The sequence below is a fragment of the Tiliqua scincoides genome, chromosome 3, assembly GCF_035046505.1.
Source record: "Tiliqua scincoides isolate rTilSci1 chromosome 3, rTilSci1.hap2, whole genome shotgun sequence".
NCBI classification, from domain to species: domain Eukaryota; kingdom Metazoa; phylum Chordata; class Lepidosauria; order Squamata; family Scincidae; genus Tiliqua; species Tiliqua scincoides.
Window position 1 is genome coordinate 241,285,883 of NC_089823.1, and position 21,457 is coordinate 241,307,339.

General features: G+C 45.4%; 1 protein-coding gene across 7 annotated transcripts in view; it reads left to right on the forward strand.

Moving 5' to 3' along the window:
• Positions 1-21,457, forward strand: part of OPA1 (OPA1 mitochondrial dynamin like GTPase) — an 80,805-nt gene that overhangs the window by 33,095 nt on the left and 26,253 nt on the right. For all 7 annotated transcript variants that reach the window (XR_010794074.1, XR_010794075.1, XM_066619581.1 and 4 more), the window contains 13 exons: positions 4,160-4,213; positions 6,153-6,257; positions 6,749-6,835; positions 7,877-7,990; positions 8,118-8,198; positions 8,791-8,865; positions 9,039-9,110; positions 10,650-10,749; positions 11,155-11,285; positions 13,637-13,709; positions 13,800-13,872; positions 17,827-17,942; positions 18,171-18,235. Coding sequence is in view for 5 of the 7 variants with exons in the window: in XM_066619581.1 (XP_066475678.1) it covers positions 4,160-4,213; positions 6,153-6,257; positions 6,749-6,835; positions 7,877-7,990; positions 8,118-8,198; positions 8,791-8,865; positions 9,039-9,110; positions 10,650-10,749; positions 11,155-11,285; positions 13,637-13,709; positions 13,800-13,872; positions 17,827-17,942; positions 18,171-18,235 (1,146 nt within the window). In the remaining 2 variants the exon portion in view is untranslated. The remainder of the gene's footprint in view (positions 1-4,159; positions 4,214-6,152; positions 6,258-6,748; positions 6,836-7,876; positions 7,991-8,117; positions 8,199-8,790; positions 8,866-9,038; positions 9,111-10,649; positions 10,750-11,154; positions 11,286-13,636; positions 13,710-13,799; positions 13,873-17,826; positions 17,943-18,170; positions 18,236-21,457) is intronic.

The window sequence follows — 21,457 nt, forward strand, 5'->3', positions numbered from 1 at the left end:
CTGGTGCCCTCCCCTGAATCTGGCAATCTGAGGTAGCCTACCTCTAAAACCAGAAGCTTGCACATACCTACCATGACTTGTAACCTGTGATGAACTTTTCCTCCAGAAATTTGTCAAATCCCCTCTTAAAGGCATCTTGGCAAGGTGCCATCACTACTTCCTGTGGCAAGGAGTTCCACAGACTAATTACACGCTGGGTAAGGAAATATTTTCTTTTGTTTGTCCTAACTCTGCCAACACTCAATTTTAGTGGATGTCCTGCTGTTATGTGAACTGGACGCAGTGTGAGAGGGAAAAGAACGTCTCTCTATCCACCCCCTGCATAATTTTGTATGTTTCAATCATGTCCTGCCTCAGGTGCCTATTTTCTAGGCTGAAGAGCTCCAAACTCTATGCTTGGGATCATTAGGAAGGGTATTGAGAACAAAACGGCTAGTATTATAATGCCGTTGTACAAATCTATGGTAAGGCCACACCTGGAGTATTGTGTCCAGTTCTGGTCGCCGCATCTCAAAAAAGACAAAGTGGAAATGGAAAAGGTGCAAAAGAGAGCGACTAAGATGATTACGGGGCTGGGACACCTTCCTTATGAGGAAAGGCTACGGCGTTTGGGCCTCTTCAGCCTAGAAAAGAGACGCCTGAGGGGGGACATGATTGAGACATACAAAATTATGCAGGGGATGGACAGAGTGGATAGGGAGATGCTCTTTACACTCTCACATAATACCAGAACCAGGGGACATCCACTAAAATTGAGTATTGGGCGGGTTAGGACAGACAAAAGAAAATATTTCTTTACTCAGCGTGTGGTCGGTCTGTGGAACTCCTTGCCACAGGATGTGGTGCTGGCGTCTAGCCTAGGCGCCTTTAAAAGGGGATTGGACAAGTTTCTGGAGGAAAAATCCATTACGGGGTACAAGCCATGATGTGTATGCGCAACCTCCTGATTTTAGAAATGGGTTATGTCAGAATGCCAGATGCAAGGGAGGGCACCAGGATGAGGTCTCTTGTTATCTGGTGTGCTCCCTGGGGCATTTGGTGGGCCGCTGTGAGATCCAGGAAGCTGGACTAGATGGGCCTATGGCCTGATCCAGTGGGGCTGTTCTTATGTAAACGCTGTAGCCTTTCCTCATAGGGAAGGTGCCCCAGCCCAGTAATCATTTTGGTTGCTCTCTTTTGCACTTTATCCATCTCCACTATATCCTTTTTGAGATGTGGCAACCAGAACTGGACACAAGGTGTGGCCTTACCATGGATTCGTACAACGGCATTAAAATATTAGCCGTCTTATTCTCAATACCTTTTCTAATAATCCCAAGCATGGAATTAGCTTTCTTCACCACTGCTGCACATTGAGTTGACACTTGCATCAAGCTGTCCACCAGTACCCCAAGATCTCTCTCCTGATCTGAACCCAGAACACTTCCTTACATTGAAATGCATCTGCCATTTTTCTGCCCATTCTCCCAGTTTGGAGAGATCCTTTTGGAGCTCTTCACAATCTCTTCTGGTCTTCACCACTCGGAAAAGTTTGGTATCATCTGCAAACTTGGCCAGCTGACTGCTTAACCCTGACTCCACATCTTTTGTGAACAGGTGGGAAAGCACCAATCCCAGGACAGGTCCTTGGGGCACTCTGCTTTTCACCTCTCTCCATTGTGAAAATTGCCCATTGACACCCACTCTCTGCTTCCTGTTCCTCAACCAGTTCTCAATCTAGAGAGGACCTGCCCTCTAATTCCCTGATTGGAGTTTTTTTCAGTAGCCTTTGGTGAGGGACCGTGTCGAATGCCTTCTGAAAGTTCAGATATATAATGTCCACGGGTTCTCCCACATCCACATGCCTGTTGACATTCTAAAGAATTCTATAAGGTTTGTGAGGCAAGACTTACCCTTACAGAAGCCAGGCTGATTCTCCCTCAGCAAGGCCTGTTCGTCTATGTGTTTTGAGATCCTATCTTTGATGAGGCATTCCACCATCTTACCCGGTATAGATGACCGGCCTATAGTTTCCTGGGTCCCCCCCTCCTTCCCTTTTTAAAGATCAATGTGACATCTGCTATCCTCCAATCCTCTGGCACCATGGCCGTTTTGAGAGACAAGTTGCATATTTTAGTCAAGAGATCAGCAACTTCATTCTTCAATTTCTTAATAACTCTTGGGTGGATGCCATCCAGGCCCGGTGACTTATTGATCTTTAATTTATCAATGAGGTCTGAAACATCGTCTCTTTCAACCTCTATCTGACTTAATTCCTCGGTCAGGAGGGGCCGTTCGAGCAGCGGTATTTGCCCAAGGTCTTCTGCCGTGAAGACAGATGCAAAGAACTCATTTAATTTCTCTGCCATCTCTAAGTCTCCTTTTATCTCCCCTTTCCCTCCCTCACCATCCAGAGGGCCAACCGCTTCTCTGGCAGGTTTCCTGCTTCTAACACATTTGAAGAAGCTTTTATTATTCCCCTTAATGTTGCTGGCCATGCGTTCCTCATAGTCTCGCTTGGCCTCCTGTATCACCTTCTTACATTTCTTTTGCCACAGTTTATGTTCCTTTTTATTCTCCTCATTAGGGCAAGACTTCCATTTACAGAAGGAAGCTTCCTTGCCCTTTACGGCCCCTCTAACTTGGCTGGTTAGCCATGCAGGCATCCTCATGGACTTAGTCGAGCCTTTCTTCCTTTGTAGTATACACTTCTGCTGGGCCTCTATAACTGTTGTTTTAAGCAGCCTCCATGCACTCTGGAGAGATTGGACTCTTTTTACCTTCCCTTTCAAAATCCTTCTAACCAGCCTCCTCATTTGAGGGAAGTCTGCTCGTCGGAAGTCAAGGGTTTTTGTGAGAGATTTGCCCGGTATTCTTCCCTCAACGTGCATGTAGAAACGAATCACAGCATGATCACTGTTCTCCAATGGCTCTGTAACATTGACATCTCTAACCAGGTCTTGAGTACCACACAATATTAAATCCAGAGTCACCTGTCCTCTGGTGGGCTCCATGACTAGCTGCTCTAAGGCACAGTCATTTAGCATGTCAAGGAATCCGGTCTCCTTTTTGTGACCAGAACACAAATTGACCCAGTCTATATGAGGATAATTGAAGTCCCCCATGATTACAACCCTGTCCCTCCTTGTTTCCTCATTTCAAGGTCCGATTTCTGATCTGGAGAACAATAGTACCCCACCAGTATTACATCGCTCCTGAGGCCTGGTAATTTAACCCGCAGAGATTCTATGGTGGAGTCAAACCCGCCTTCAATCTCTACTTTGCTGGATTCTATCCCTTCCTTAACGTAAATGGAAGGCCCCATTCCGTCCCCAAATTGCAAAACAGTTTTTGCAGAATTGGGGATCTTTCCATTTTGACAGACTTCTTGCTTTGGAAAAGATCCTTGCCTCTCTTGGTGAGGGGTGGTCTCAGCTACCCTTTCCGAAGTAGAAAGAGATACTCTTGTTCCATGTTTTTGGTGTTTTTTAAAAAAACATTTTTTTAGAAACTTTCAGAGGAGGTTGACTCCAATTTCTTGGTGTGCTTGGAGCAGGATTGGCGAGTGGGCTGTGATTGGATGCTAGCGCTAGTTCCAGTGTAGTCACTCACTCTCCTATTCCTTTTCTCTTTGTAGCTTTGTGCCAGCTGAAACTGAGGCAAAAGTGCTGTGTAAAGTGGATGATACAGAATTGACATTTGCAGTGGCTCTCCTTTGTTCTGTGCTTAAGCTGGTTCCTACCATTTCAGGACTTGCATCAGTCCACTCGTAAGGCCTGCTGTGAGTTCAAAGGGAGTTACTTAAGAGCACACAGAACTAAGCCAAAGTTTTGCTTTTGTGATGGAAATGTTCCCTCATTAAATAAATAAGTTTCTTGACGAGACCTGAGCAAATCACGTTCTGGAAATGTACAGAGATACACAAAGGCTTAACATAATAGCAAAAAGTGCTGCCCTTCTTTCCAAGATGTGGCATATGAGTGTACGAGATGCTGTTTCAAAATAATATGGTGAATATGCGCCTCCATTGGGTTTCTTTCTGCCCCAAGCTACTGATCTGACAAGAGGATTTGACTGGACAGTCCTTGTGAAATCAGTGATTTTTCAACTCCTGCTTTGGGATCTGTTGCGTTTTGAATGTAAGACAAGCCATTCACAATTCTGTTCTTTGGTGTTGCAGGTTTCTGACAAAGAAAAGGTTGACCAGCTCCAGGAAGAACTCCTGCGCACTCAGGTATGGGAGTCTTGTTGGCAGTAAAGCTAAAGTTCCTTGTTACCAAATGAATTGTATGTGCATTGTGAGTCCACTGTCTGCAACAGGACAAATATCTACCAGCCCTTTGAAACCAAGATCTTGGGAGCACATGATACTTAACATCCAGGGATGCTTGCCTGGGGTGTGCCATTCATGTGCGATCATGCTGGTGGGGTGGGGGAAGTAGTTCTGGCCATGTATGTGAGGCCATGCATTCTCTCTAATCAGTGGACTACGTATCTGAATGTAATTCCATTGTTTAACTTTGGCAAGAACATCCTAACTCGATTCTCCAGTTTTAATTATCTTTTTCATTCAGTTCTAATTGTGTCTTATAACACTGCAGAGTTCGAAGCACAAGAAGATTATTTCTGGCAAATGCACTTTGAATGTAGCGTGAAATAAACAAGCTTTTCTGCCTTAAAGGAAAAATTAAATGCCCTCAATTTCACTTTTTAACTTGTGTTTCTATCTCAAATATTTGAAAAAACCCAAAGGGAGTTGTGACTTTACCTCTGTTTCTGGAACACCACCTGACAGGGTGTGTTTTGGTTGCTTGCAATAAAATGTTTAGATCTTGATATTTGTGTGTGCCTCCTACTCCTGAAATCAGAAATGCTGAAAGCTGCATTTTTCACTTAATCAAGATGGACTTTCCTGAGGAAGGATTGGGTTCATTGTGATTTATAGAGATTATGTTTTTAAGGGTTTCTTCATGGTTGAGCGGGGATTTGAATCTGGATCTTCCAGATCCCTAACTCTACATCATCCTGGTTCTGTAAAATACAGAGGTGTATATAGAGCCAGGATGGTATGGAGTTAGATCTGGAAGATCCAGATTCAAATCACCGCTCAGCCATGAAGCTTCCTGGGTGATCTGGGGCCAGTCACAATCTCTCAGCTGATCCTACCTCACAGGGTTATTGGGAGAGGAGGAACCTGAGCTCCTTGGAGGGAGGGAGGGTGGCATAAAATGTGAAAAATGAAAGCAAGAGACTCTTTCTCTGAGAAGAGGAAACTACGGCCAGTGTGTTCAAAAAGGATATAGTGGAGATGGAAAAGGTGCAAAAGAGAGCAACCAAAATGATTATTGGGCTAAGGCACCTCTCTTATGAGGAAAGGCTACAGCGTTTGGGCCTCTTCAGTCTAGAAAAGAAGCGTCTGAGGGGGGACATGATTGAGACATACAAAATCATGCAGGGGAATGGATAGAGTGGACGCTCTTTTCCCTCTCGCATAACACCAGAACCAGGGGACATCCACGAAAGTTGAGTGTTGGGAGAGTTAGGACAGACGGAAGAAAATATTTCTTTTCCCAGCTTATGATTAGTTTGTGGAACTCTTTGCCACAGGAAGAGTGATGGCATCTTGCCTGGATGCCTTTAAGAGGGAATTGGACAAATTTGTGGAGGAAAAGTTCATTACGGCTTACAAATCATAGCAGGAATGTGCAAGCTCTTGGTTTTAGAGGCAGGCTGCTTCTGATTGCCAGATGCAGGGAAGGGCACCAGGATCCAGGTTGTGCATGTTGTCTTGTGTGCTCCCTGGGGCATTTGGTGGGCCACTGTGAGATACAGGAAGCTGAACTAGATGGGCCTTTGGCCTAATCTAGTGGCGCTCTTCTTATGCTCTTATGTTCAAGGAAGCAAAATGTCCTGAAGCACTTAACATTTTGTATTAGCTAAAGTAAATGTGGCATTTTTATTCTGGTGGTCGCTTAGGCTTTGGGTCACTTAAGGAAATGTGATATTGTCGTCTGGTGTTGTCATTTCTGGTTAAAATTCTGGATGTGTGCAGTTCTGTGCTTCTTCTCTTCTGTGGGCAGATTCTTCAGTGATTACTTCTTTTCCTCCCTCACTCTCTCTCTAGTCAAATGTACATTGATTTGTTCTCCTTTCTCTCCATTTCATATTTGCAGCTGAAATATCAACGAATGCTCGAGCGTTTAGAGAAGGAGAATAAAGAGCTAAGGAAGATTGTGCTTCAGAAGGATGACAAAGGCATTCATCAGAGGAAGCTGAAGGTACAGCAGGCAAAACTTGCATGGCTTCTCAGATCGATTGCTTGAGTCAGATCCTTATTGGTTCATCCTGCTCTGTTCTCTCTAGGCTAACTGGCAGCAGCTCTCCAGGTTTCAGTCAAGGCTCTTGCACATGAATTCCTTTGGATTTTATTTTGGTTAATGAAAGTGTATTCTTGTGCAATTGGCATCTCCCTTATGAGGTCCTTGGTCACTTCCAAGATACCAGTTTTGGATTCTGGATATCTTGGACCCAACATGAGATTCCCCCTAGTTTTTTTTTAATCCTGGGATCCTCTGGCTGGATGAGACTGTTGGTGCTCCGCAAGCAGCATCCTGCACCTCATGAACAGGCCAGTTGCTGCGGCTGCACCTTCCACCGCAGTGGAGCTCTGAGATGAGACTGCAGTGCCAGACTTAAGAGCAGGCCTCTGTGTGCTCCCCTTTCCCCTGCTTGGCTGTGACTCAGGCTCACACTGGCTTTTGTTCCTTAGAAATCTTTGATTGACATGTATTCTGAAGTCCTGGACATCCTGTCAGATTATGATGCCAGCTATAATACTCAAGATCATCTCCCTCGGGTAAGTGGGCAACAAGCTTTGCATTTGCAGGGAAGGCTGGTGTAGCTTAATGTCTTCAGGTCTGGCCATGAGCAAGGGGAACTGCTCATGAATGTCCAGCACTGGTTTTTAAATCATGAACAGGCCATACGTTATCAGGGTTTGGGACATCTTAAGAAAATTTCTGATTAGCTTTGTGGGTGTGTATGTTTTGATAAATGCAGTGGGATCATTGCCTACAAAATGATATATTTTTGGAAAACTTTGCTTTCTCTACCAAGTAGGAAACCATTTCTGTTATGAATTCTGGTGTGGTTTGTGGCATTTAAAAGGGGGAGAAAAAGTGGCAGTTGTGGCCCGCACACACATCTGCTGCCACACAGGCAAATACGCTATCTTGGGTCCAGGTGTGCTTGGTCCAGGCTTCAGATCAAGTTGGGGGGATTTGGGCACAGTGACCAGAGAGACCAATATACAAGGGTGCAGTGAAGGGCTGTTGTGGGGCTGTTCACTGCATCCTGGAGCAAATAGCCACAAGGTGTCTTTGGTTAGGCTGCCAGTAACCATAGAACAGTTTTCAAAATATATAGCTTTTTTATTGAATAGAAACAAGGAAAAGGAGGCAACCTAACTTATAAGACCAGTTGCTTGGAGCTTTGGTGGTTGTGGGTGTGCACTCCTGTGTTTACTTCCCATTAATGTGTGTCCTTCCAGGAGGGCACAAAAGACTAATGGCACCTGCTCAAAGAGATTCCTGAATGGCAGCATGTGTGCAGCACTCTCGCTGGGGTCATGCGTGGGAGGGACGTTCATGAGAGGGTTTTGAAAAGTCTGTCCAACTGGTCTAGCCTCTGGGCAGTTGGACTGAAGTTATTCTGCAGGAAGGTTTGTGCTTGCAAGCCAGATTATGCCCTGCTGGGGAACCTGAATATAGAAGACCTGCGATGAGGATGACACATAGAATCCCTGCAGTTCTGCAGCCGTTGGCTTAATCTATGTGTATTTTGCTAAAAAGAAGGATGGTCAGTTTTAAAACCCGTGACTTTGACATTTTCTACTTAGGTTGTAGTGGTTGGAGATCAGAGTGCTGGAAAAACCAGCGTCCTTGAAATGATAGCTCAGGCTCGGATTTTCCCTCGTGGCTCTGGAGAAATGATGACTCGTTCACCTGTTAAGGTAAGGACATTGGAGTGTCAAAGTGATCCACTAGAAAGTGCATCCTTTAGAAATGGAGGTTCCCCGTGCTTCAGTATTCCTAGAAGATTTACTTTATCAGCTGCACCATTTCTCCTTTGGCTGTTAGGTCACCCTGAGTGAAGGTCCTCACCACGTGGCTGTGTTCAAGGACAGTTCTCGAGAGTTTGATCTGACTAAAGAGGAGGACGTAAGTGATGATAAATGATTTCTTGAAAAGCACTAACTTTGCTGGGAAATTGAATGAACCATGTGAGCAGGCGTGAGAGAGGAGGCTTCTTGATCAGCGAAAGATGAATTTTAATGGTGTAAACAGAGAGATGCACATGACTGGAATATTGCGCATGGATTAAGGAGTCTGGGGTTCAAATCCTGCCCCTCCCAGCCATTGTGGAATGCTGTTACTGGTCCGCCTTGCTTGATTCCCAGAATTTACCCCCCACTTGCCCCTGTGCTCTTTGGAGGAAGAGCAGGGTACAAATATGTGCCAACTCTGTCTGCAGCAGATGTGGATGCTGCCCCTCCTCCTGCTGTGCCAGCTCCTTCCATACCAGGGAGGAGGTTTGAGCTGCTCTCATGTGCTCTCCCTGAACAAATAGCAGTTGCTCAGCCCCAGGAATTGGGAAGTTGTGGCTGCACCTGAGTTCAGCCCACCAGTGGTGGAGGGACCCAGGTGGCTGTGAACCTTGTCCTCTCTTGAGTCAGTAAAAGGGATGAAACACACACGTGTTCACATTGCCACATCGTCTCCTGCTTTCACTGTTTCTGTTTGTGTCAAGCAGCTTGCAGCCTTACGAAATGAGATTGAGATCCGAATGAAGAAGAGTGTGCGGGAGGGCTGCACTGTCAGCTCCGAGGTGAGGCCCACTGTCAGTGTCCCCGGGGATATGTTCCTGTGTCCAAATGGTGTGGCACAGAGTGCATTCGAATGGGCATTCAGAAGCCTTGCCTTTTTCTGGGAAGAAAGCTTGTATTAAAGCTCCCGTGACTTCCTTGTGTGGAGACCCCTCTTCTTTCCTTTCCTCTGTAGACGATTTCTCTGAGCGTTAAAGGTCCTGGCCTGCAGCGGATGGTGCTGGTGGATTTGCCAGGTGTCATTAGCGTGAGTATGCCTTGCTCTAAGCAAGTGCTTTTCCAGCAAACACTGAAGCTGATTTCCACTTGCCACTTGGTCTTGCTCTGCATTGTCTGCAATATGCTAACTGCCAGTGACACTGCATTCGCCTTGAGGCTAAGAGAGTGGGCCTGGACCTGCTGCATGCAGAGCAGGCACTCTGTGACCCTCTCCAACAGGTAACATGTTGCACTGGGGCTTCAAAGATGCAATGCAACTCCCTGTTCAGCTGTAGACGCCCTAGTTGACCATGAGCACCACTCCCTCTGCCTCAGTTTCACTGCTGTGAAGTGGGAGTGCTGCTGATTTTATGTGAAACGGCAGCTGTGGGAGTGGATGAGAGGAGAAGGCTCACACAAATTCTCGGGGGGGGGGGAGCATGCCAACAGACATCCAGTGCTTCCTTCTAGGCCTCTCTCTTTGAGAAGGACGTGGACGGATGAGAGATGGCAGTGCTGTGGGGCAACTTAAGGTTCATGGTAACAAAAAGGAGAGAGAGAGAGCTTATTCTCAGATACGGTACTTAGCTGGATGTTAGGAAGGCTCTTCTCTTTGGAGACTGGCTGGAGATGGCTTTTTCTGAGTTCTTTCCTGGGGTGAAGGGAGAACTTCCCACGTGGGACCTGGCACAAGACACTCTCCCTTCCTTGAGGTCCTGTGGCTGTGGAATTGGCCCACCAGCTCAATTGCTGTCTCATGAACGGAATTTAGGGCCAGAGTGAAAACTGACTGACATTTTAAAGTCATGGCAGGTAACTTGCCGGTGGTTGTCCTGTTTTTATTGCTGTTTTTTTGTGAATGTTCAGTGACTCAGGGTTTGTTTTTTGGTCCGTTGTACCTTACCTTTGGGTGCCTTTTAAGCTGACACGTGAATAATCTGTTTGACTCCTGCCATCTTTGTGCTGGCCTGGCCTTCTCACAGCAGTCCATTTGAGTACCAGGCATGGCAGCTGCCAATAGAAACATTTTTTTTTTGTTTGGAATGTGGATCTAACTCATTCCTTTGTGTTTTTAGGATGGAGAGAGGTGAATGGAAGCTAAGCAAAATAGGTGGAGGCCCGGGGCAAATTAATGGTCAGGATGTTTTAGTAGATAGAAAAGAACCTGCATTCTGATGGTTTTGTAGCTTGCCCTCCTTTGTTTTCTGTGTGCAATTATATTCACCACTTGGATTGTGAGCCCCTTGGGGACAATGATCTGTTTGTGGTGCACTGTGCCCTAAAAGGCAAAAATTAGCTTATCTTTTCCATTCATGAGAGACAAGAAGCAGTGGTGCTTAAACTTTGGGAGAGCCTGTGTCAGTTATACCTTAGAAAGAACTTGTTAATTGCAAGAGCAGGTCAGCCTCAACTCCTGCTAGGGAAGGTAGGTGTCCAATAACCTTTGAAATCCACTGGCCACCTCTCGTACTGAAAGGAGGACCCAGGTAAGATTAGACTGTCAGGACTAATATAGGTGTTTGATCTATCTCTTTCCAGTTCTTCACAATTATCTCCTCCCCCCCCCCCCCCCGGTCTCATTTCACAGACGGTGACATCAGGAATGGCTCCAGACACGAAGGAAGCCATCTTCAGCATGAGCAAAGCATATATGCAGAATCCAAATGCCATCATCCTTTGCATTCAAGGTGAGCAAGGAGATCAACCCTATTACTTGGGTCCTGATTGATGACACCCTGCACTGTGCCCCAAGACATCTGTTTGCTTAGAAGACTGAGCTTGGAATGTGAACCACACCTGCCCTTTGTGACCTGGGGTGGGGTGGGGGAGGCACAGGGCCGGATGTACGAATTTTGCCTTCCTGCTGGGGTTGGACTTCTTTGCCTTTTTTTCTTTCTTACTCTGTTAATCAGTTTTGTTTGCAGTTGTAGAGTGGGCAATTATTATTGTTTTAAAAGTTGACTAATTGAGCACAGTATATTTTAGCTCTTATGTTCTTTAACTGGTTGTGCTTCAGCTCCTGCCTTTTCTTTTAAGTCTTTTTGCATGTTCTGCAAGGTTGGATCAAAGTTTGGTTTCCCCTTTGCTTCCAGATGGGTCTGTGGATGCAGAGCGCAGCATCGTCACTGACTTGGTTAGCCAGATGGATCCTCAGGGGAAGAGGACAATCTTTGTCCTGACAAAAGTGGACCTCGCAGAGAAAAACGTGGCCAGCCCTAGCAGGGTGAGAGGAGCAGATTCTTCCTGCCAGTGCTTCTGAGGCTCTGTGCGAAGGTCTTCCTTTGACAGCCTGATCTATGCAGCCATTAGGAGCCCTTGGGTAACTTGTCTCACAGAAGTTGTGCAGATTCTTGCCTGTTTTTTGCATCCACACTCCAGAGAGATCCTGACAGCTCCTTGAGACATCATCTAAAGCATCTCCAGCAGCAGTTTCTGCTCACCTCACTTGCAGAAATTGACAAGCCAAACTCTCTTGAGTGTGTATAGGTGCAAAAAAAAAAGATGTATTTGTCTTTTTGCTTGTGTGATAATAGCAGCTGCAGGGAACTGGTGTAAGGTCAAACCAGGGTGCCAAGGAACAAAGAATCAGAGGCACAAGTAAAGGGTGGAGGAGACATGCCCTGGCAGCAGCAGGTGCCCCTTTAGGTGTCCAGGTGTCCTCGTGGCCTTGAGCCAGAAGACTAAGGGGAGAGGACCTCCACCTTCAAGTGTCTGAAGGACCCTCCTGCAGGAGGAGGAGCAGAGGACCCTGTGCTTCCTGCAGCCAGGACTAGAACCAGTGGGCAAAACCCTTCAGTGAAGCAGAGTTGGGTCAGACCTGAGGAAGTGATTTTTTACTTTCAGTGCCAACTGGCACTGGAGCTGCCTGCCTTGTGCTGCTGTGGCCTCCTCCTTTTGGGGGGTTTTCAAGCAGAGGCTGCCTGTCAGGGACACTGGAGCTGCTAGTGCTGAGCAAGAGATTGGATGAGGTGATGTCCTGGTTCCTTCCAACTGCAGCATCCTTGTATTCTAAGCTGGGATTATTTTGTGTTGTTAGTAAAAATGGTTTTATTTCATTTTTTATGTGAATTTTGCATTATATCGTGTTTCGCATTTACCAAAAAAAGCACCTCTAACTATAAGGTCACAGGCTGCAATCCTATGCACACTGACCTGGGCGTAAGTCCCACTGAACACAGTGGGACTTCTGAGTAGACATGCATAGGATTTGGTTGACACAGAGGACTTTTCCCTGGTGCATACTGAGGATCTCTTGAATTATGGCTTCAGCTTTTGAGTAAGATGGTTCTGTCCCCTTCGTTTTTATGCTGTTCCTCCATCGAAATTCAACATGTCATCCATTGTTTAACAACCAGTTCAGTGTGTGAGGGAGGCTATTAATGTACAGCACAGGCTTTTTAAATGTACACCACAGGCTGTCAAAAGCAGACATGGACCATGCTTTATGATTTTTAAATGGAATGTTTTGAAGTCCCAACCCACAGCTTATTTCAGGTGACTTAGCCAGGCTGTGTGTTCTGCTGCGATTCTCTGCAAGAGATTCTCTTCTCAGTGGCTCTTTCCTGTTTCACTGGATGATAAGAACATAAGAACAGCCCCACTGGATCAGGCCATAGGCCCATCTAGTCCAGCTTCCTGTATCTCACAGTGGCCCCACCAAGTGCCCCAGGGAGCACACCAGATAACAAGAGACCTCATCCTGGTGCCCTCCCCTGCATCTGGCATTCTGACATAACCCATTTCTAAAATCAGGAGGTTGCGCATACACATCATGGCTTGTACCCCATAATGGATTTTTCCTCCAGAAACTTGTCCAATCCCCTTTTAAAGGTGTCCAGGCTAGACGCCATCACCACATCCTGTGGCAAGGAGTTCCACAGACCGACCACACGCTGAGTAAAGAAATATTTTCTTTTGTCTGTTCTAACTCTCCCAACACTCAATTTTAGTGGATGTTCCCTGGTTCTGGTGTTATGTGAGAGTGTAAAGAGCATCTCTCTATCCACTCTGTCCATCCCCTGCATAATTTTGTATGTCTCAATCATGTCCCCCCTCAGGCGTCTCTTTTCTAGGCTGAAGAGGCCCAAACGCCGTAGCCTTTCCTCATAAGGAAGGTGCCCCAGCCCCCTAATCATCTTAGTTGCTCTCTTTTGCACCTTTTCCATTTCCACTATGTCTTTTTTGAGATGCAGCGACCAGAACTGGACACAATACTCCAGGTGTGGCTTTACCATAGATTTGTACAACAGTATTATAATATTAGCCGTTTTGTTCTCAATACCCTTCCTAATGATCCCAAGCATAGAATTGGCCTTCTTTACTGCCGCCGCACATTGGGTCGACACTTTCATCGACCTGTCCACCACCACCCCAAGATCTCCCTCCTGATCTGTCACAGACATCTCAGAACCCATCAGCCTATATCTAAAGTTTTTATTTTTTGCCCCAATGTGCATGACTTTACACTTACTTTACACTTACACTTTACACTTACATGATGCCATTTTGCAGTTTGAAAAGAGGACAGTTGAAAGTCTCTGTCTAATCAGCTTTCCTTCTTTCCTGTTTCCACAGATCCAGCAAATCATTGAAGGCAAGCTCTTCCCAATGAAGGCTCTTGGCTATTTTGCAGTGGTTACAGGAAAAGGTAGACCAAGTTCACTTTTGGACTCTGGAAGACGTGCTTTGTATACATGGATGACTTAAGCCTTTCCTCCTTTTTTCCTCTCATCTCTAGGAAATAGCTGTGAAAGTATTGAATCTATTAGAGAATATGAAGAGGAATTTTTCCAAAACTCAAAACTGCTAAAGTAAGCCCATACAGGTGCAACCTATTTATCCAAGGATTTTTTTGTCTCAAGGCGTATCGGGTGGGGGGAATTGAGTCGCACACACCTTTGCCCTGTGCTGGCGTCTCGCTCCCCTTCAAGGCAGCCCAAAACACTGCAGAAAGGCTCTGCCTGGCACAGGCAGGGAATAGCCCTAGAGCCATGGAAGAGGTTCCCCTTTCGAAGGAACAGTAAGGCTCCTGGAGCCCCTGAGCCAGCAAAGAGGCTGAAGAGGGTAGGGGGATCCAAAAACCTCTGTAGCCAGAACACGTGCAGCAAGGTGGAGCGCTCTCTCTCTCTCTCTCTCTCTCTCTCTCTCTCTCTCTCTCTCTCTCTCACACACACACACACACACACACACACACACACACACACAGGGGCAGGTGTGGTAATAACACAGGATTGCTTTAAAAAACCCAGGGAGTGTTTGCCGAATTCCCCCCCCCCCAGACTGAGATGGTGCAGGCTCTCTGTGCTCCAGCTACACAAACAATAACAGCCTAGTGTCTTCCCAGCAAGCAAAGCATGAGATTTCGCTACAATCCGATCCACACTTTCCTGGGAGTAAGCCCCATTGACTACAATGGGGCTTACTTCTGAGTAGAAACGCATAGGACTGGACTCTTAAAAGCTCAGCATCCCACCTGTGAAAGAAGCGGGGACAGCTGGCAACAGAGAGGGCTGAGTATGGAGCAGGAGGGGGGGAGGGAGAGATGATTGAGAACAGCTGCCTTAGTTTCCTTCCAGCCCCAAGTGTCAGGCTGCAGCGTATTTGCATAACTCTATGCAATTTAGCACAACACGTTTTTTCTTAATTGCTGTGGTCATGGAACAGAACTCACGCACATAAATAGGCTCCACCTGTATTTTATTTTGTGTTAGTGTATTTTGGATTCATGCCATTTGGCCAGTGTCGACTTTAGAACCTTTAGTGGACAGTTGGTCATTTCAGCCCCTCAAGCAATAAGGCACTTGTGTGACCACCTCCTGAGGAGCACTTTGGTGTCACCTGATCTGAAAGGCTTCTTGACACCACATGACATTCCTTTGAGTGGTGCTTGTCTCCCTCACCAACATGGTTTAAGGGCACCCCTAGCTTTCAGATGTTAGAGCTGCAGGATTAATCCTGCCAGAAAAACCATGTGGACTTGGCTTCTGTGTTAGTCCATGAACTCCAGCCTCTGATCCAGGGAGGTGCAGCAGTTTATGCATTCACGCAGGGCATTTCCACAGGGATTTGGGCTTGAAGATAATTCACAGGAGTATCCACAGAGTCTGTAGAGCAGCAAAGGCTTTTTTTTTGCCCCTTTGGCAAACTTGCAGCCTTCCAGTACTACACGCTGTAGTTCTGCACTCCGCAGTGCTCTCGAGTGACTTGGAGCAGATGTCAGAGGGTACAGTGGAGTGGTTTGGAGCAGGTGTTGGAGGGTACGGCTTCTGAAGGCACCCCTGCTGTGTCTTCAGAAGCCCCCAGTTTAGTGGGGGGGAGGGGCCAACCAGCAGCTGAGCAGACGTGCCTTTCTCGAGCTCTTGAAAGGCACTCTGTTTCTTCCCAAAAACTGTGAATCTGAGGAGACCCGAGGATTGTTTGTCAGTAGAGACAAACTCCTCCATGTGATGGCATGATCCCTGAGGAGATAAGGCCCGGCCAGGGGGGCTTTCCCCGGAGATTCCGCCTTCTTGGCAGCAATGGTGAAGAATTCATGCTGAATGAAGCTGAAGGCCCTAGCAGGGAAAGACGTTGAAAGACTTTATTCAGTAAGTGTTATTCTGTTTGTGTATGCCTGGCATGGACTGAGTAATAGGTTGCCTGATTTGGTTTTTTTTTTCTGCCATGAGAATAAGAGGAGTGGGGAAGGTTTCCCCCCCTCAGCTGTTTATCAGTGTGAGGAGAAATTGTAGAAGAGATTTACCAAGCTTGTTATCGATATATGAAAATATAATTATAACTTTACAACTCTGAATTTCGGTGGATTACAAATTAACTGTCCTGGGATAAAGTTTGTGTATTGGAGTGTTTATTGCCTTGGTTTGCTACTATCGTTTGGGAGTGCCTGAAAGAGCGGCTGGATGTTTGACATTCTTGCGAACTGAGGAATGCGGCTGCCAAGGCTACAAGTATAAACAGTAGATAAGAGAAACAGAAATAAAACAAGAACAGTGCACCAGTGACATCTAGTGGATTTAAAAAGACATTGCAAGAACTGGATTTGTGTTTATAAGTGGAGCAAGGAAGATAATACGCTGAGGACATCTAATGGTTTTAAAGAACATTGTGAGCAAAAGGTTTTACTCGACTTTATAATTTGTTTTTGTTATTGTTGATGAGTGACTAGAGGATTGATTGTTGATGTGATGTATAGATAACTGAAAGTGAAAGTGATTTGTTTGATAACAGATATTTGAGCATTACAGGAAGGAAGAACGAAGATGGCGGGTAAAACAGTGAAAGTTCAAAACTCGCCAGCGTCAGAGACGGGACTTGGAAAATTAGTACAAGAGGAATCAAAAGGGAAAGACTGGAAACAGACTATGCAAGACAACATGGAAAAGCTGTTGGCAATGGTACAGCAATATACAAACCAATCTGTACAGACTCAAGCTATCGTGGATGCTTTAACTAAACGCTTAGATGAACTTAGTGAACAACTGATGGATGTGAAAATTAGATCAGAAGAAAATAAACAAGAGATGGAGAAATTGGGACAAAAGATAAGAAAAGATCAAGATAAAATATCGAAGATAGAAGAAAATCAGCATGATGCAGAGACAACGTTAATGGAAATTCAGATGGATAGTGCAGCTCGAGTGGTGAGGATACAAAATATACCAGAAGAGAAAGGAGAAGATACGTTGCAACAGATTGTCAGGTTAATATCAGAATGGATTGATACAACGATGGAGGAGATATCTAAAGAATTGGATTCAGTGAGAAGAGTGAGCACTTTTTATCTGAGAAAACACAAATTACCAAGAGAAATTTATGTGAAATTCATCAGAACCTTTTACAGAGATAAATTACTGAAGGCCTCACAGGAAAAGGAATGGTTAGTGGATGATAATAAAGTCAGAATTTTGAGACATGTTCCATAAGTGAGGAAGAAGAGAAAGAGAAAATAATGAATGTGGCGGAAATGGACAGACTTTCAGAAATTTTGGATCACCAACGGAAACCGACACAAATTGAGCAATGGAAACCTTTTTATGCTTGGTTGAAAATGAAGTTTTAGAAATATATGATAGGGCATTTAGATTATTGTACTACATATATAATTTGATATGATATGATAGATGAATGATGAATGAAAAATATTAAGAGGTAAATTTAGAAGAATAAATTGATTACGATATGTAATGATTTATTAGTTTTAGTGATATATGATAATGATATATGATTTCCTGCACCCTTTTTGTGTAGTGAAGTGTGTAATGTTTTTTGTGTTATGTGTCATGTGTGTTTGTTTATATTAGTCTTTGAAAAATATTTTAAAAATTAAAAGAGAAAGCCCAGTTCAGTCCCTGGCCACGTCCTCAGGTGAGGCAGAGGAAGGTTCCTGAAGAGCTGCTGCCGGTCAGAGCTCTGCCCTGAGAGAAGGCAGCTCCTGCTGCACAAACGTTGCCTGTGGGGGGCACCCTGCGCTGCTCATGGGTGGGAAGAGCCTCGGGCTCCTCCAGGGCCAGGGGAAATGGGGTGGGAAGGACTTCCCAAATCTTCCAAATGCTTTTTCTGAATAAATCAATGCGACTTTAGAGGAAAACGGAATGAGAGAAACAGCAACGTGAGCATTTTTCCAGGGTCTCCTTTCCCCTCTCTTGCCCTGCTCCTGCTCCTCCTTCCTTACTATCTGGGTGTGCCAGACTTCTGTTTGTGGGAGGAGGACATGCACTGGCTGCTGAACTCCCCTGGTGTCCTCCTCATTGTCCTGTCTCTTGCAGGAAGTGCATGCTGAAGGCCCACCAAGTGACCACACGGAACCTCAGCCTTGCTGTGTCAGACCGCTTCTGGAGGATGGTGCGAGAGTCTGTGGAGCAGCAGGCAGATGCCTTTAAAGGTAACGGGTGCGTCTGTTCCTTCCGTTCAGAGCTGCGGTCTGGATGGCTGTGCTTCTGCACCCCTTGGGGCAGTTGATAACGTTTGAACAATGTTGTACTGCCAGTTACTGTAAGTTCCTTTTATATGGCTAGTTTCAGTCTTGCATTTTTGCTGCAGCCAGTGGATAAAAGCAGTCTGTTTACAGCTCCACAGAATTCTGCTACTCTCTCAATGTTTTCTTCCGTAGCAACACGGTTTAATTTGGAGACTGAATGGAAGAACAATTATCCTCGCTTGCGAGAGCTTGACAGGGTAAGTTCAGTTACTTTTTCACATTCATGTTTAATTTATATCTTCTTCTGTACAAAGTACTTATGTTCAAAGTGACTCTCGGTGCATACATACAGATGAGTCAAATAAGGAAAACACTGCTTGCCATGAGGGCAGGAACAGCAGCAGCACAGGAGCAGCAGTTCAGTCCAGCCTCACCTAGTATTCGTGGGTGCAGCTTCAAACAGAAATGGAATAGTTCAGTGTTTCATTCAGAAAGCACCATGTCGGCAAGAGACAGGCCAGTGTGTATTCACTCTGGGAGACCTCAGGCTCTGACATGGCCTCAGCAAGTGTCCTTTGTCAAGCTGAGTTATCATCTCATCCGTGGGGGCCTGTCTGCAGAGCAGAAGCACAGAGATTTGCCCTGCAGGACTGATGCAAGGGCACACACAATAAAAAGGTTGCTGAGCTGTGCGCAAGATGGTTGTTTTGTGGGAACTATGATGGAAATCGCCTTGCAGTGAGGTAGGGCTTGTGCTTGCACTTGGCATTTGAGTGCAGACCCTCTTAGCAGGAGAAATGTACTTTTTGGAGCAGCTCTTCTGGTTGGCTTGAAACAAATTAGGCCCTCTGAAGGAAGTGCTTCACCAGTTTGACATTCAGAGCCAAGCAGCCTGTTGGCTGTATACAGTATTGTGTGTTGGAAAAAGAAGGAAACTCAGCTGCTCATACAGACAAGGCTTGTTAGCAGACCCATAACTTTTGCCAACAAACCACTTTGTAAACCAGTTTATTTGAGATGCTACAACGTCTTATTACAAATACTGTGCTAATGAAATTTAATGAAGAAACGCTTTATCTTGTGCATAGGACAACTCAGGTTTTAAAATTGCTGCTCTTTTTTAGTGACAGGAAAGCCACCTTCAGTCAGTTCATCACCTTCGGAAGGCATCTTCTCCTAGGGGTCCCTTTATGTTCCGTGCAGTTGACTGGGGAAGGGTCACTCTGGGTGCCCTCCATTGGACAGGTTAGAGCTGCAGGGGAATGACTTCCCCAAAGAGGCCTCTTGGCTGATGCCGTGGTCTAATTTCCAGCTTCTGATCAAGGCAGATATGATTTCAGATCTGGTCAAGCCGCTGATCAAAGCCTTCTAAATGTGATCGACTCCATTATTTTTTATTACTGGTTGTACCTCCTGTGTTTGTTTTCATTACAGTGTTCTTTTTCTATCAACTGTTTTGGGCATTTTTTTTTACATGGGAAAGCAGTTTATAAATTAAATGTTTCCTGTAAGCTGAGTATCATACAAAACTGTATTGATGTCCTGTTGGAGCCATTATGTCTTACTGTTACACACTGTGTGGCAATATCAGAGGTCAGACGGTGGGGAGGAGGGGGGAAGCTGATCCATTCCCAATTCTGAAGTAAGGAAAGAGATTGATCAACTCCAGAATCATATTAAAGGTGAAAAGTAATCTCTTTTTATATACAAGTGGAGTTCACTCATATTCTGTATCTGGCAGTGGTGGGGTCCGGAGGTGAGAGTGTGTCAGGATATGAGAGTTGAGAAGCAGGGAGGGATGGGGCCAGAGAGCTTTGATAGTAAGGATAGAGGGCTTGGATGGAAGTGGTATTAGGCAGGAAGCCAGAGAAGAGATTTAAGGAAGGAGGGGACGTGGCTGAAGTGGCCAGGGAGGGTGATCTGTTTTGGGGGCAGAGTGCTGATAGAGGTGAATGGAGTTGAGCCTCTAGAACACAGCTTCTCAAATTGCAGATCACAATCTACTTGGTGGGTGGTAAAGCTGAAACGGATATGCTGATAGCCAAGAAAGAGAATACATGGACCTCTATGGAAACGGAGCCACATCTTGCGTTTAATCATGAGTAGGCAACTGTACCTTGTTCCATTGCAAAGCGTAGGCAGAAAGGAATTCAACATCACCAGAATGGCCCTGATCCACTGAACGCAGCCCCCAAAAAACACTTGAGGAGGAAGTCGCTCCCTCCACCCTGACAATTGTATTGAGCCCTATAGAAAGTAGAACTAAGCTACACATTTGCGTTGACTCACAAGTAAGCAAACTTGCCTTGGCTCGTGTTGAAGGTCAGGCAAAGGGAATGCAAGGCCACTGAAATGGTCCCGATCTGATGAAAGTGGAGCTCAACAAATGCAGGGCCCTCCCAATCACACTCTCAAAAGGATAAAAAACTTGATAAAAAACTTACCAGCTTGAGCTGGTAAGGTGGATTTTTTTTTCTTTTTTAGACTTGTAAAGTGAGGTTGTCCTGATAGTGTGTCATTTTAAACAGTGGGTTCTGGTGCTAATAGATTTGGGGACAATTGCTTTTTTGGAAAAGGTTGTTTTCTTTTCCAGACTCACCCTGCCCAAGTGAAACCTCTTTTTCCCTCCTCATCACTTTGGGGTTTTAATGCTGTTTAGAGGGATGCTTTGTATCTCAGTCTAGCCCAGACAAAAAACATGTTGGATTTAAAACTGAATTCATCCCAAATCACATAAGAACTTAAATTGAACTGGGTAGGGCTAAAAATCCTACTAATTTTTTTTAGGGAGGGGGTTGAGGTTACTGCAGGCAGGCTTTTAATGAGGCAATCAGGTCTCCCAGAGCCTGCAGCAGAATGTGTTAACATAAGAAAGAGGCTCTTAAGAAGAGGCAGCCTGTGTCTGGCAGCCTGTGCAGTCAGTGCCTGTCTGGCAGGGAGTTCTGTTTATACAACAAAAGCACTAGATTGGCTGGATGTTTGCTTAACAATGCAGTTGCATAACAACAGGGATCAGAGAACACATCCCCCTTGTTAAGTGGTGCACACCTGTTATTTGTTTTACTTTTATTTAATCATTTAAAATTATTTTAATTTGTTTGATGATGTCACTTCCAGTCATGACATCACTTCCAGGGGGTCCCAGACAGATTGTCATTCTAAAACTGGGTCCTGGTGCTAAAAAATTTTGAGAACCACTGGTCTAGAAGAGAAGCCAGAAGGCTGCAGCAGTCAAGGCAAGCAGTGACCAGGCCATGCACTAGAGATGTGCATGGAGGACGAATATGGAGGAGGGGCCATATTCTTGCAGTATTGCGGAGGGAGAAATGGTGATTGAGGAACAAACTGCATACAGGAACATGGAAAGGGAGAAAAGTCAGATACGAGTAAAACTGAGGTGTTGAGTAAGGCGGATTGTGACACACACTGCTGAGGGAGGTGGTTGACTCTCCTTCACTGGAGATCTTCAAGCAGAGGCT